Raw genomic sequence first — 15,096 nt, forward strand, 5'->3', positions numbered from 1 at the left:
TTTTCTACAACATTGACCTCATGGGGAATTAGTGAGTCATCTTTTAATTAGTAATTTCCAAGTATTTCATTATATAATGTCCTTTCCTTTTTTTAATTTATTTCATGCTTTTGGAAATGAATTTTACCTTGTCAAATATTGATAGTCTCATCACTTCCAATTTCTTTTTCTTTGCACTTACCTATATATCTTCACATTCACTTTGTTTAGAAGCCTTTCCTGAAATAATAGGTGAATTCTGAAATACATTTTATTTTAAATTTATTTTTTGTTTTATTGTAGTTTCTCCTTTCTTTAACTCTTTTCTTGTAGTTCTTTCACTTTTAAACTATACTTCTTTCTTGATTTAGGAAATGTTCTTATAAATAATAAACTTTTTAAAAACTACTTTATTGTATATTTACCTTTAAATTTTTTTGTTTCTTCTTTCCTTAACTTCTGCTGACATCCTCATGATGCTTTTCTCCATCTAATGCCATGCCCTCTTATTCTTCAAGCTTTAATTGGGTTAGACATCTCAGCATAACCCCTCATTGAATGAATGAATAGGTAAATTAAGTTGTAAAATGGACATGAATCTGAAAGTTTTGCCACAAAAGCACACGGTTCTTAAATATTTCTGCCAGGGAAGCCTGGGTGCCTTAGCCGTGAAGCGTCTGCCTTCAGCTCAGGTTATGATCCCAGGGTGCTGGGATCAAGCCCTGCATTGGGCTCCCTGCTCGGTGGGAAGCCTGCTTCTCCCTCTCCCACTCACCCTATTTTTGTTCCCTCTCTCACATCTCTATCAGACAAATAAATAAAATCTTTAACAAATAAATAAATATTTCTTATTTCTGCCAGAGAGGAAAATGATAAATTTGGGATTTTGATCCTGGGTAAGAAGTAAAATAAATGTCCAACTGCATTTTAATTTGACATCGAGATGGATGGTTCTTCATCATTTGGCCCATAACTGTCCTTGATGCTGTCCTTCAGGGTGCCATGGTACATGAAGAAAACATGAGGAACTTAATTGCTCTTTTCTTAACTGAAATTACTGTATTTTATTTCTACCACTTCATACAGGGTCTAACACAAAGTAATGACCCAATAAGACGTTTGTGAATTAAGGAATGTAAGTGTTTAGTGGAACTTTAAAGGTCATCCAGTTCAACCTCCTCCTACTCAATGCATAAATCTCTTCTATATCTGTTGATATCATGTTCCATTTTTATTAGAAGAGATTATTCACATTTCAATTCATGTACTCTGTTTACATGTTTACTTTCAGTTTCTGGAAACCCTTTAGAATAAAGTATTACATTTCCAGGAAAAATTATTAGAATACTTTTGATCCATGAGTACTAGAGTTTGTTAAATAAAGACGAGAACATTTTACAGGTTGATTTTTCTAGTGAGAAAATAGTTTAGGAAGGTTAAATAATGAGATAATAAAGAGCACATCTGAGGATGAAGCTCACAAATCTTATATTCTTAGAGGCTCAAGCCCTGTGAGTTCCACACATCATTTATTATGAGTTCTAGGATGATGATACCATAGTTTTAGATGAATGGAAGAGTACAGTTGACTCCTGAACAATACTGATTTGGACTAAGCAGGTCCACTTATATGCAGATCTTTTACAGTACTGTAAATGTATTTTCTTTTTTTTTTATTATATTCTTGGTAATATTTTCTTCAGCTTATTTTATTGTAAAAATACAGCATATAACAATATAATATATCAAATATGTGCTAATTGACTGTTTATACTGTCAGTAAGGGTTTTGGTGAGCGGTAGGCTGTTAGTAATTAAGTTTTTAGGGAGTCAGAAGTTAAACTTGGATTTTTCTATTGTGTGGGGGTCTGAACTACTAACCTCTGCATTGTTCAAGAGTCAACTGTATTACACATAACATTTAATTTTAATTATTTTCCCAGTGTTATTGTTAACCTAATTATACTCTGTCATGGGTTCTCCCTAGAACCAATAAAACACATTTCCAGTTTAGTTAGCAGACACTAGGGGCATACATGGTAACTCAGAACAAGGCCCATCCAGGGAACTTCACTAACCTCAAATAGTATCTGGAAAAGTCTGAAAGAATAAGTACATGCAGAAGGCGAATATCATAAACTAAATATTTTTTATACTTGAGTCAAGTAGTATAACATTTACTGTTTGCTGAAACAGCTTGAGAAGTAGCAAAATCTAGATTTTTGTAGCCATAAATATTATAAAGCTCATCTGTAGGTAACAAAATTTACACAGAAACCCCTTTGGGGATATCATATTTTATCTCTTTGTTCCTATGGGGTTTTTTTGTTCATATGTTTGTTAATCTATATCCTGTTTTTAATTGAATTTCAAGTGCTCTGTAAATCTTGTTTATGGAGAACAATCCTTCATTAACTGGAGATGGGGATGGCAGGGGCCTTAAACATCACAGAAGGGAATAATATGGTGAGGAATTTGCACCTGGGGAAGAGATTCAAATAAATTCTTATACAAAAGCTGGACATTATGTCCTCCATTCTCACATAGAAAAAGCAACTCTTCGTCACCATGGAGGCAATAAACGTTAAGATAACACGCCAGGTTTGAGCTAAGACATACTCTGTTACTAAACGATGGTAAGCCTATTCTTCACCTTTTTGCCGAAGGTGGCTTTGTGCTGGTTGCAACATAGGACTCTGAAAAATATTTGCTAAATTCACCTTTGATTCTGTCTACAATAGGTCTATGACCTCAAGGTCAGAGACCTACATAAGCTCTTACAAAACTGCTTAAAATATCTCCTTTTGAGAGATAAAGCAAAGGTAGCAAACAATTGGTGAATCTAGGTGAAGGACATAGAGGTATTCATTAAACTGTTCTGGCAATTTCTCGGTTAGACTGGAACTTTTCAAACTAAAAAAATTTGAGGGGAAATGACTATAATTCAGTCAAAAAAAAAAAAAAAAAAACGAAAAACTTACTGCCTATTGGCCACAGCTTGGTTGGGAGGAGAGAAAAGGGTATAATGGTTAGTACTGGCTCCAGTATAAGCATATGTATAAATATTTGTATAAGCATATGACTCTTTGAGTCTAATCACTTAGGAAATAAAATATTTGAATAAATAGAGGGTAATATCATGTTCCTGATTGCTATCCTACATATGTAAAGGATGGTTAAGAATTCATATAAAAGATTATTTATGCTAATAGAAAAGTAGCAGTAGGAGAGGACATGAAAAGTAACTCTCAAAAGAAGATAGACAAATGGTCATTAAACATTTTAAAAATCTCTTACTTGCACCAGTAATTAAGATGTGACAGTTAAAGCAGCTGTCAAAATTTTAATTACAATATTTAGCATTAGTGAGGGAGAAGATAAATAAAAACAAACAGCTATAATTCTGTCTGTCAAAGGTAAATCGATACCATTTTTTCTGGAGAGTTACTTGGCAATATACATATTTTTAAAATCTTCAGAATGCCAACCCCTTTGTCTCCTCCAGATATTCTGCTTCTAAAAATTTACTCTAGAAATAGTAGATAACGATATATATTATACATAATTCAGATTATTTATATATACAAAAAAAGGTTATGTAGAAGGATACTAACTTCAGTATGATCTTTATTAGAAAAATACCAGAAAAATCTAAATTTTAAAAAGTGACAGGGACTTGCTCAAAAATTAGAGTACATTCACATGATGGAAAATTATATAGCCGTTAAAAAGAATATTATAGAAAATAATATTAAAGAAAAATATTAAGTAACATGGAAACATTCCCATGACACCATGTAAAAAATTCAAGTGCTAACACATGTACAGAATCACAAAAAAACCCATAAATGGGGATGGGAGCTGCTCTCCTGTTAGTGTTGAAATTATAAGCTTTTCTATATTTTTCCCAAAATGTCTGCAAATAATGTTTACCACTTTAATTACTTAAAACCACAATTAATGTTGTTAAAATGAACAGATATTATTCCATTTGCTAGTTTGGCTGTAATTATGCACCAACTCATTGTCTCTTAGAGCTGAGTTGAGCAACAGTGGAAGGCCAAGCAGGTAGTATCAAGCCACATGACTCAGTATGGGGAGGGATGAGATACAGAACTCAATTTCAGCTCAATGGAAAAATGGTAGGTAGCCTTTTTAAGGTGTTTCTACATGGAAAAACACTAAAAGTCCAACCTTGAGACTCACATGAGCTCAGACACAACAGAGTAGAAATAATAGTTCCAGCTCTTGGAGACTGTGTTGTTTAAACCCAGGTTAAATTTTAAGCTCAAGAGGTTGGTCCCTATGAAATCACAATCGTTTCAAAGATGAGCACTTGCCCTCAATCTTGCCTTATGGTCACCAAAGGAGTGAAAGAAAGGTTATATGAGAACAAGGGAAGTCTCAGCCAAATGCAAATGTAGCTTGTATTAGTCATTCTAAATCCTAGCTTCTTGGACCTAGTGAATCAGAACAAGACCAATCCGGGGAACCTCACTATCTTCAAATCGGATCAGAATGTTTTGGGAACAGATCAGAGTTTCTTGGGGATATCTATTTAAAAATGCAGATTCTGAGGCTTTTCCCATGTAGAGCCTCTGATGTAATAAATCTGGGTTAATACTGAGATATCTGAATTGGAAATAAACTCTTCAGTTTTATACAGTCAACATGCATGTTGTCTGATGTGCAATGGTTAAACCACAATGTCAGCTAAGCTACTGCAGTTGGTGGTATGTCACATACTCTACATTTCTGTCCCATGTGGAAAATTCTGTGTTCAGTTTAAAAGACAATTCTTTAGTCACATTGGTTAGCTGGTTTCCTTGGTTCCTAAATGCAGAGGAACTGGAAGATTACATCCCAAGTACATATATCCTTTCTAGTTTCTTTTTTTTTTTTTAACACAGTCTTAATCATATAATAAAATATATTGTGATTTTCATGCCATAGTGTGGGATAAATAGTTTCCAATTAATCTTTTTATTATCTTCATAATAGTCATGAGTTAAGGGTTTTTTTTAATTGTTTTATGTATTCTAATTCAGGGACACTACCTTTATATTATATTCAAAATTATGGTGCTTGAATGGGCCAAATCAGATATGTAGGATTTCTTACCAAATGATAACTTAAGAAGGTTTGCTTCTTTCTAGACAGACTTAGATTACACACCATCCAGGAATGGTCTCTGTGTTTCTGCAATTTGCACATTAACCATCAGATTGACTACTTTAACATTTTTTTTGTTGTTGTTATCTGTGGCTTTATTTTAAGCTCATTAGATCTTCTATGAGTCCCTAAGGGGTTGAGCAAGGTCTGAGGGATACTGCCCTTGGATTGGGTTCCTGCTCTCTTCCCATTCTTGATTCCATGGGCTTTTGCTATAGTCAGTCTTTTTTCTTTCTCTTTTTAAAAAGATTTTATTTTATTTTAGAAAGAGCAAAAGTAAGAGAAATCACAGAAGGAGAGGAGGAAGCAGACTCACTGCTGAGCGGAAAGCCCCGATATGGGGCTCCATCCCAGGATCCTAAGATTATGACGTGAGCCAAATGCAGAGGCTTAACCATCTGAGCCACCCCAGGTGACTCTGCTATACTCAGTCTTGCTGCATATGTTCTACTTACAGGTATTTTGTGTGTTAAGTTTCCATGTGTGACTTTATTGGAAAATGGGTTCTACACAAAAGAAGGGGGGTGTCTCTAAGATGTTGATAATCACTGGATTTAGTCATCCAATATTTATCAACTTATGAAAAACACATTTACTGACAGACTGATAATTCTGGAATCAAAGATGAGTAAGAGCTCATCAGTACTAAAGGAGAAAGGTATGTAAAACAGAGAAATTGCCTTTAAACTGAGGCTTAAAAATGAACAGTAATTTGTCAAATAGTGTTGGGGGAAAGATGCTATTAACAATGGAAGTATCATATAAAAGGGCCTAACCTTCTCCAGAATGGTGGAAAATTTACTGTGACAAGAATGTAGATATATAGTGAAGGGGGTAGGAGACATTGTTGGGACCAGCTAGCAAATCATTTCACTCCCAGTTAAGGAAGTTGGAGTTTAGGATTTAGGTAACAAAAGTTACCATTAAACAGGAAGCTAACTAACTCGGTCAGAATGTCCGGTTTTTAGGACCATACATGTGATGGCAGATTATCAGAGTATAGGTAAGGGTGAGACAGAAATTATGGCAGGGAAACCAGGTAAAAATTGAAGTTGGATTTAATGAGGAATTAAGAGAGTGACAGCATTTCTATGATAGAAATTAATAACCTCTGCACAGATGCAAGGGTAAGAGAATGAGTTTTGAGACAATAAGTTTCTATGAAAATCAGTGGCAATGATGCTACATTAGGGAGGGAGAGTCTGGGGGTATAGGGTTGCCCAGGGGAGTAGGAGTGAAATGATGGGAGAACAGAAGAGAAAGGAAATATTGAATTGATATACACATTACTTGGGGCAAAGTAGGAAGAACAGAAAACCCACTTTTACTTTAGTAAAAGTACTAAAAGTACTTTAGTTTTGGTGTTATCATGGAAAAGATAAAAATCCAATTGAAGTCAATAGGCTTAACTTCCAGGGGCAATAGGCAACTGCTGTTTTCTACCCCACTCTTCCTCTCAAAAAAACAAATGATGAAGACTGGACCCTCATTGTCCTACTGAGATTTCTGATCCCAAAGTCTAGCTAAATGGCAGAGTAGTGGTTTTCCCATGGTGCAGAGTGAGATTTTGAATCTTCATATGTCCAGTGCTACTTTATTAGTTACTTAAAAGTTGTGATCATTCCTCTTTTCTCACAAGTTCAAAGCTTAACTCGTTGGTCATATGGGTTACAAAATAAGAATACGTTAATTTATTGTAATAGAGACTGGTTTAATTAATAAACTTTTTCGAAAGATTTGTGTGTGTGTGAGAGATCTTACATAAATAAACAACCTTTAAAGCAGACTTTTGAACAAGGACAGAAAATTCCTCTTCCTAATTTGAAACTTTCTAAAATCAACTGAAACTGAAATGATGAAACTGTCTACAATTATTGTTTCAGTTAGTTCTCAATGAGATAATACAAATGAATAATACAAAAGAAACTCATGTGCCATTTTTAATATCGTTTAGCCTAAACTCTTCCCAAAAAGTCACACTCACAACCTTTTGATAGTTTTAGAGGGATATAATGTGTGAAAGAATATTCCAATGACATAATATACAAAAATGTGTTATATATAGAAGAATAAAAATTTATGTTTGGGGGTTATTGCCGTGGGAAGAAGGGTCTGATCTTCATAGACATCTTCTTCATTGAATACCAGGACCCCTTCCAATTCATCCATACCACTCCATCATCTGTGCCATGTTTCGCCATGTCCCAGCTGTAATGTCCACCCCAGTAGTATCTGCCATTTGGATTGGCTGCATGACATCTATTATACCACCATCCACCACCATCTTCTTTAGAACACTGTTTTCTGGGATCTGCAGTTATCCTGAAAGGAAATGTTTGGGGTTAGAACTGCAGTACTGTTGAGTTTATTCTTTTGCAAAATACCCACAGAAGAGTGCTGGGCGCACAGTATTCTTTCACTCTGGTTTTCTAAGTAAAATCAAATTAAAACACAAAAGGCCTTCTCTGCCCTATAGCAAGAAAGAGAGAGAACTGGGCCTGGTGATGAGTTCATCTGCATTTGTTTCTTTAAACCGTCATGTTGTCATGTTACATTTTAGCTCCCTTAGTGTTAGAGAACCCTGGAAAACAAAATTAAGGTCCCAATATACACATAATGATATAGAGCTAGAGAAACTTATCTAAATGCTCACTACTCAGAAGGTAACCGTGCTCTAGTTCCAGGTCCATCTTTTATCGTTGTTATGACTTTGAGTAAGTTACTTTGTCTCTTTAAACTTCATCTGTCAAGTGAGGATAATAATGACAACCTTATAGAAGAAATGGTTTAGAATAACACATGAGAAGCTTAGTATGGTGGCTAAGGCCCAGGAAGCACCTAAGAAATGATAGTTATCAATAACATGAGCCACCATTAAGGATCCCAATCACAACATTAGTGGTGGCTTTTAAAGCAGGGGAAAAGACATCTTACATACCAGCCATCATTATCCCTGTCGTATGTGCTGAAGTACATGCTGTTGTGAATGGTCATAGTTTGATTCTCTCCAACCAGTTGAGAAGCTCCTTCTATGAGTGCATTGCCAGCTGTTCCCTTATATTTGCTCACGGAGAGTTGGTATTTGTTGGCCTCATTCTGTACAGTGAATCCTCCATAAAGGGCCTTTACCTTGTCGCCTTTCCAGTCTTCCATTTCGATCAAAAGTTCTGTGGGTCCCATGTTGGTAAGCTGGCTAATTTTATCATTTCCAAGCCAATACTCCCCTAAAGGAAAAATAAAATAAAACCTCATCAAAAGTAGCACCTTTGGAAATAAAAAACAGTCTTCCTTCCATTATCTTTCATTTTTACAATCTTTTTATTTTTATTTTTTTTTAATTTTTTTTAAAGATTTTATTTATTTATTTGACAGAGAGAAATCACAAGTAGACGGAGAGGCAGGCAGAGAGAGAGAGAGGGAAGCAGGCTCCCCGCTGAGCGGAAAGCCCGATGCAGGACTCGATCCCAGGACTCTGAGATCATGACCTGAGCCGAAGGCAGCGGCTTAACCCACTGAGCTACCCAGGCGCCCCTCATTTTTACAATCTTTTTATAAACTCTTCTTAGCCTCCTAAAAGCACACTCCCAGCACTATGGTTTTTAAAGGGAAATTTAAAAAATTTTTCAACATGATGATTTATTTTGTACTCCCAGTTTTTACCTGGTAGACCACAGTATTTTTTCCCATCAGCATTGGTTGCAATATTTCCAAATCCTTGTTTATATGGATCCCATTTCCTGCCAAAGTCAACACTACCATCTTGACGGTTCTGAATTACTGTCCATCCTTTGGTTGAAAGGAAAAAAAAAAAAAGGCACATATAAACAACAAATAATCTAACTTTGGAAAGAATGTATGAATTTCTCACCTATTTAATTTATTTTATGCTCTAAATAATTTATTTGGTGCTTCAAAATGGATACAATAAGGAAATAAATATGAAAGGAAAACTTAAAATCTTTAGAGACCTCAAGTGCTTTATCTTACCCCAAACTGTGAATCACAGATATTTTATAACTTTTTAAATATCAGGTTAAGTTCCAAGTCAAATGGCTCATTGTTGGTATGTTAAAGCTGGGTCTTATTTCTTGGCATTCTATGGTATCAAAATAATTACAGCATAATAGGTGAACAACTATCAAATACTTACCTCCACTCTCTGTGGTCATATCACAGTATACTCTGTATGGTGTGATAGAACTGAGAGGCTGAATGAGATACATTTCAGATGTTTCACCTCCCTTCCTGATAATTTCCTCACATTCTGCAAACATAAGATAACATATATTCAGGGAACTACAATATAACTCTTTGGTCTTTAGTCATCAATTTTATAACACAGGTTACTGAGGAATGTTTTATTCTAGACATTTGAGAATAAATTATAGAAACTGAATCATCTTTTTACTGAAAATCAGACTCAGCTTTGAGTTCTATTTCCCGAGGGGATGAAACAAGCCCTTCTTCACCTTTTATGTCCTAAGATATATATAACCTGCCAGAACACAAGGGATGGAGAAACTCCTATTCCCCCCTCCCCCGCCGTGCTTCTGCCACCTATCCAAGCAAATAAGTGCATTAGCTAGGTGGAGCTATCACCATCATTACATTATATCCTATTCATCAAAAACTGGCAAATACATTAGACTAAGTCAGAACACAGCAAGCTAGGGATATCTTCATGATGTGCTCTTTTGTCATTAGGGTTGGTTGGGGAAGAGCCACTAAGCTTTTTGAAGTTCTCTTATTTTTAGAGACTATTTATTCTGGAACCCTCTAGAAATATGTTTATTAACTACTTACCTTTGCCAGACACCACAGGAATATTGCAACTGACTGTGCATGGGGTGCGGCAGTATTCCATCTGAGCGGACACATCTGATTCTAATTTTTGTATTTTGCTTCTCAAGTTTTCCAGGATTGAACGGAGCACACGAAGGTTAGTTGGGACATTACTATTCACAGTTTCATCTATATATAATTGGTGCTTTTCCAGCTCTGAGGAGTACTCATTTATTGCATTTTCATTATCTGGAAAATTAAATTATGAAGGAATGGTAAGCATTTTCTCCAATTAAAAAACTATAGGTATTCAACCATACAGTTGTGACTTTGATTTTCTGAGAATAAGTTAATAGACACAGAGCTACTGTCAGGCAATCATGATATGTAATTGTACGAGAGAAAATCATTTCACCCTTGACATCTACAAGTTAACATAAAGTCTAGCTACTATACTAGTAATTTACCTTAGGTGTAAGCCAAAATTATGCCTAATAATAAAAACAAAATGTTCTTTATTTCTCTGGTGAGGAAAAGAGGAGAAAGCAGTGTTTAGGCCTTCCATCTCAGAATTTCAACATGTATGGATTGGATACACTTGATTTACTTACTCCTTACTCATCTCATAAGAGTATAGTAGAGCCTTGAAATTTGCAAGAAGAGTGTCATAATACCTTTAAAAATATCCAAATTAGGATAAGCTACTCACTGAGATGTCTATGCCACGCTTACTCACTAGCTGATTCCTAACCACCCAGCCAATAACACTCAACATTCAGATTTCAAGATTCAGAGATCTGGTAGTGGTATTTGCAACACAATTGAGTACATCATAGATTATCCTCTTATATTCAAAACCAGAAGTATTAAATCTATAAATGCTAAATTTGACTCTAAATATTGTCTTCTGATTCACAAATTTCTTATAGAATGAAAACAAGGGCTTATGGTAAATATTTGATCGAAAATGATTCTAGCTGAGAAGTGCTGAATAGTGTTTATATGGCAAACTGCAGGTAAAGGTGGCTAAGTGAGAGCCTTAGGGTAATCAGGCTCATACTGAAAGCAGTAGGATGCTATTAAGGTTAATCTAAAAATGCTGATCCTCCCAGAATTACGCATTCCCATGGCAGTTCAAGACATTCTAATTTTATAGTAGTAGCAAACATAAAACACAGGATATCTACCTCGTATTTGTTTATGCCTGTTTTTCCACATCTCTTTTAGCAGAGTTATATACTGAAAGGTGCTAGAAGAGGACTGGGACACAGACTCCACATTGTTATTTAACTCTTCTATACTTTTTCTGATTGGCCTTTCCTGTTTTACCAAAGTATCTTGCAACTGACATCCTGTAGGACACAACACTCCCTGCAAACAAAGAAGAGAGCAGGCATTAGATAAAGGATTCAGATTATGGGTATTTGTGAAAATAGTACAACAGTGAAGATTAAAATTAGTCCTTACCATAGAATAAATATAACTGGACTATGAAAATTTTACCACCTGAACAATTGAGGAGGGCAAAATACAAAATTAAGAACAATTTTTACAATCCTAGGCTCAGACTAAAGGAGACTAGGAAGGAACTCTTAACCCAAGCCCCAACAAGTTTTGTAGTTATTTCCAAAAAAAAAAAAAGAAGCAAAATAATGATGATGATGTGATTCAAGGAAACATTAGGAGGCCATGAGGAAGATAGGCATTCTCTGCATGGGAGACCCATCATCACGAGAAACATCAGTGTATACCCACCAGGTCTGGGTCAGCATGAAGACAGCCCCCAGCATCAGGGGCCTTTCTTTCTACTTTCTTTTGGCCTGCTGCTTTTTTGATTGGTCGAGGCTGATAGCCACCTCCACTGATGGGAGGTGGAGCAGGTCTCAGGCTGGGAGCCTCTTCCCTCTTCTTGTCACGTGGCCGGTGACCACGTGCACCCACAGTGGCCTTCAGGGAACCAGGCAGAAATAAAACGTAAAGTGTTAGCAGAGATTTGACATGTAAATATTCCAATACACTCAATTTACAATTTAGGTTATCACACGATTAATGGTTTCCTTAAGGTCCATCAAATGGCTAGTCATTGTTGGTATATCAATAGGCTGCTTAGGTCTCTTCGGTAACAACAGACAGAAAAACTGCATGAAAAGCTATAGTCCCAGAGGGAGTTGTTTTGTTTTGTTGTCTTTGTTTTGTTTTTACAAAAAGCTTTAAAATAAAGCTGCACCAGATTGTGAATAGTAAGGACCTTAGATTCCTGATACCTATTCAATGGAATACATCAAATAGTAAGGCATCTACACTGTCAGGATGAATAAATATTCTCAAGCCACCCAGATTACTAATTTCCTGTAACCACTGGTCCTTATTTTCCCACTTTCAGTTTTTATGAATTGATTATTTTGCCTAACTCCTATATAACAATATTTGAGAGGCAATACAGATTTATTCAAAGTGAAACTTACTTGGGATTTATTTGTAATAAGACAATCTTTGACTCTAGCATGTTTGAAGAGGAATAAGGTACTCTGGAGCCAGGCTGCTTGGATTCAAATCTTGACCCTACCACTTACTAGTTAGTTACAAGATCATGTACAAGTTCTGATATCTGTGCTCCAGTTTCCTTATCTGTAAAATAGGGATAATAACTGTATCTGTTGTATAAAATGATTGTAAGGTAAGGGCTAAACGACTTTGCATGTGATGCCCCCTGAAGAGCAGCTGGTATACAGTAAATACTCACTATTTCTATTACAATAAAACATAATAGATACTACAGTTCAAAAGGCTTCTCTGCTACTAATTCCAATATTATTCTTTTTTAAAATATTTTTATTTATTTATTTGACAGACAGAGATCACAAATAGGCAGAAAGGCAGGCAGAGAGAGAAGGGGAAGCAGGCTCCCTGCTGAGCAGAGAGCCCGATGCGAGGTTCAATGTGGGGCTCAATCCCAGGACCCTGAGATCAAGACCTGAGCAGAAGACAGAGGCTTGACCCACTGAGCCATCCAGGCACCCCTGCAATCTTATTCTTATTTTATACCCACAAAATTATTTTTTAAACCATTCTCCTGAAATTTCCTACATGATTTCCTTATCAAACAGCATAATTTTCTCCTATCTAAAATAATTCTCAAGGTACGTGGTTAAAATTATTTGTTAAATTTAAAAGTACTACATTAAAAGATACTGAAGTAGAAAATATGCGGTGCAATACAAAAATGTTGGCTGGGATTAAATGCATTGTCATTTGGCCTTGGTCAGCAGTCACACTTTTAAAAAATTATACTAGTTACAAATTAACAAATAACTAGATGTGAGGCAGAGGCTAAACTCTCCAGCCATTCTGAGAGCCCAGAAGTCATACAATGACTCTGTTTTGAATTTTAATGTCATGTATTCATTATGTTATAATAATATTTAACATTTAGTGACAATGTTAGTCTTTCAATCAGGCAATTTGGCTCCTGATCTCCCCACTTAAACACTATAGTATTGGGGTATGTGTGAGGATTTGGGGGGAGGGATATATATATATATTTTATGTGGTCCTGGTCTATTCTACCAGAAATTTTATGAAATGTGGCTTTCCTTTTATTGCAAATCAAATTATAATAGAAGAAAATATTTTCTTTCTATTTCATTAGAGTGCCTTTAGAGAGGTGGCATTGATGGTCTAGCTTTACCAGAGAAAGGGAAATTTAAAATATGTAAAGAAATTCTATGGATATTTAGGTTCGTGAAGATCACTTAGGGAAATTAAAAAAAAAACCAAAAACTAGAAAATCTATTTGGGAGCTAAACTAGTAAACTATCTCTGTAAGGATTAGCTGGTAAGTAGAAATGTAAAAGTGCTTAGCCAAGTGTTTACAAAAGTTTACTCTTACACATTCTTTACATTCTTCTTACCTAATGCAATTAGCCAGACAATCATCTTTTTATCTGTATGGTTTGATAATTAAAACAACTTAGGTTCCCTTCAAATTCAACAAATGATCTGAACAAATCACTTCCTTTAAGTATTATTATATACTCTAATTTCTATGTGACAGACTATGTTACAGACAAGAAATCTGATCATGATTCATTTGAGAATAAAATCAAAATCCTCTAAGTATTTATCTCCCTAAATGCAATTCTGTATTTTTGTTATCTTCAAACCAAGACAAATAAATCAGCAAAGATAGTAGTTGAGGTAAAACTGTTCCACAAATGAATAAATTATACTGAGCTATGTGTTTCATAACTATTAATAATAACAATAAATACTACTTATGATTTAGATTTTCTCACTTGAAGAAACCCAATTATTTCATTTTCTATCACTGTACTTGGTCTATTCTGCTTTTAGATTGGTTTAGAATTTTCATTCATAAGTCACCAGTAATTTCAGGAGCTATATATTACTCTTCTTCACCAAAGAGTAATCCATCACAGTTTTTCTCTTAAAATACTGCTTTTTCATTATTTTATAGTCTGCAAAATTCTCAGATTTGTCCTCATAATTGTAATAACATATTGCTAGAATTAAATAAAAATCGCAGTACTTAGGATAACAAGTGAGAAAAACAATCTTACCACAGCTCTGTCTCCTTCATCCTGGGAAAACAAAGGTAAGAAACAAGAAAATAAGAAATTATTATTTTGTTTTTCTGCAAGAAATACTATGTAACATCTTTAAATAAATGGGTCCCTGAGATTAACAATTCAATTTCATAACTAAAATCAAGGTTAACATCATTAAAATATTCATATGATTACATTGTTATATTTTATATTAATAATATTAGTAATAATATAATAAGTTTAAAATAATCACCAAATCGTCATAAAGTTGATCTTGCGACTTAACAATAACAACACACAACAGTAGCAATAACAGATTCTTCATGATTTTAAGTTTTTGGAGGTTCCAAGAGACCATCCTTTGCTTATGGACTTCACTGAGATATCTTCAATCCTATATATAGCTGAGTCCTTTGTTACGTATCACTTTAGAAACAGTACCTTCCTTTGTTAATATTTAATCTTTTGGCTCACTTGTTGGCTGAACCATTTCATCACTTAAGCAACATATTCCCAGCAAGACTTATTTACTTGTCATACAACTATTCTGTGTTGGCTGAATTTAGAAACACCACAGTTCTTAATTGGATAATATG

At 35.0% G+C, this 15,096-nt stretch overlaps 1 protein-coding gene across 1 annotated transcript; it reads right to left on the bottom strand.

Moving 5' to 3' along the window:
• Window positions 1–7,077: 7,077 nt before the first annotated feature.
• FGB (fibrinogen beta chain) lies at window positions 7,078–14,887 on the bottom strand. Its single transcript, XM_059374986.1, has 9 exons — window positions 14,754–14,887; window positions 14,513–14,533; window positions 11,688–11,879; window positions 11,120–11,303; window positions 9,954–10,181; window positions 9,301–9,414; window positions 8,811–8,936; window positions 8,089–8,374; window positions 7,078–7,472 (listed from the first exon to the last, which is right to left on the bottom strand). The coding sequence occupies exons 1-9, from the start codon at window positions 14,856–14,858 to the stop codon at window positions 7,241–7,243; spliced, it is 1,488 nt and encodes a 495-aa protein (XP_059230969.1). The 5' UTR covers window positions 14,859–14,887; the 3' UTR covers window positions 7,078–7,240.
• Window positions 14,888–15,096: the final 209 nt, after the last annotated feature.

This window comes from Mustela nigripes, chromosome 1, assembly GCF_022355385.1.
Source record: "Mustela nigripes isolate SB6536 chromosome 1, MUSNIG.SB6536, whole genome shotgun sequence".
Classification (NCBI taxonomy): Eukaryota; Metazoa; Chordata; class Mammalia; order Carnivora; family Mustelidae; genus Mustela; species Mustela nigripes.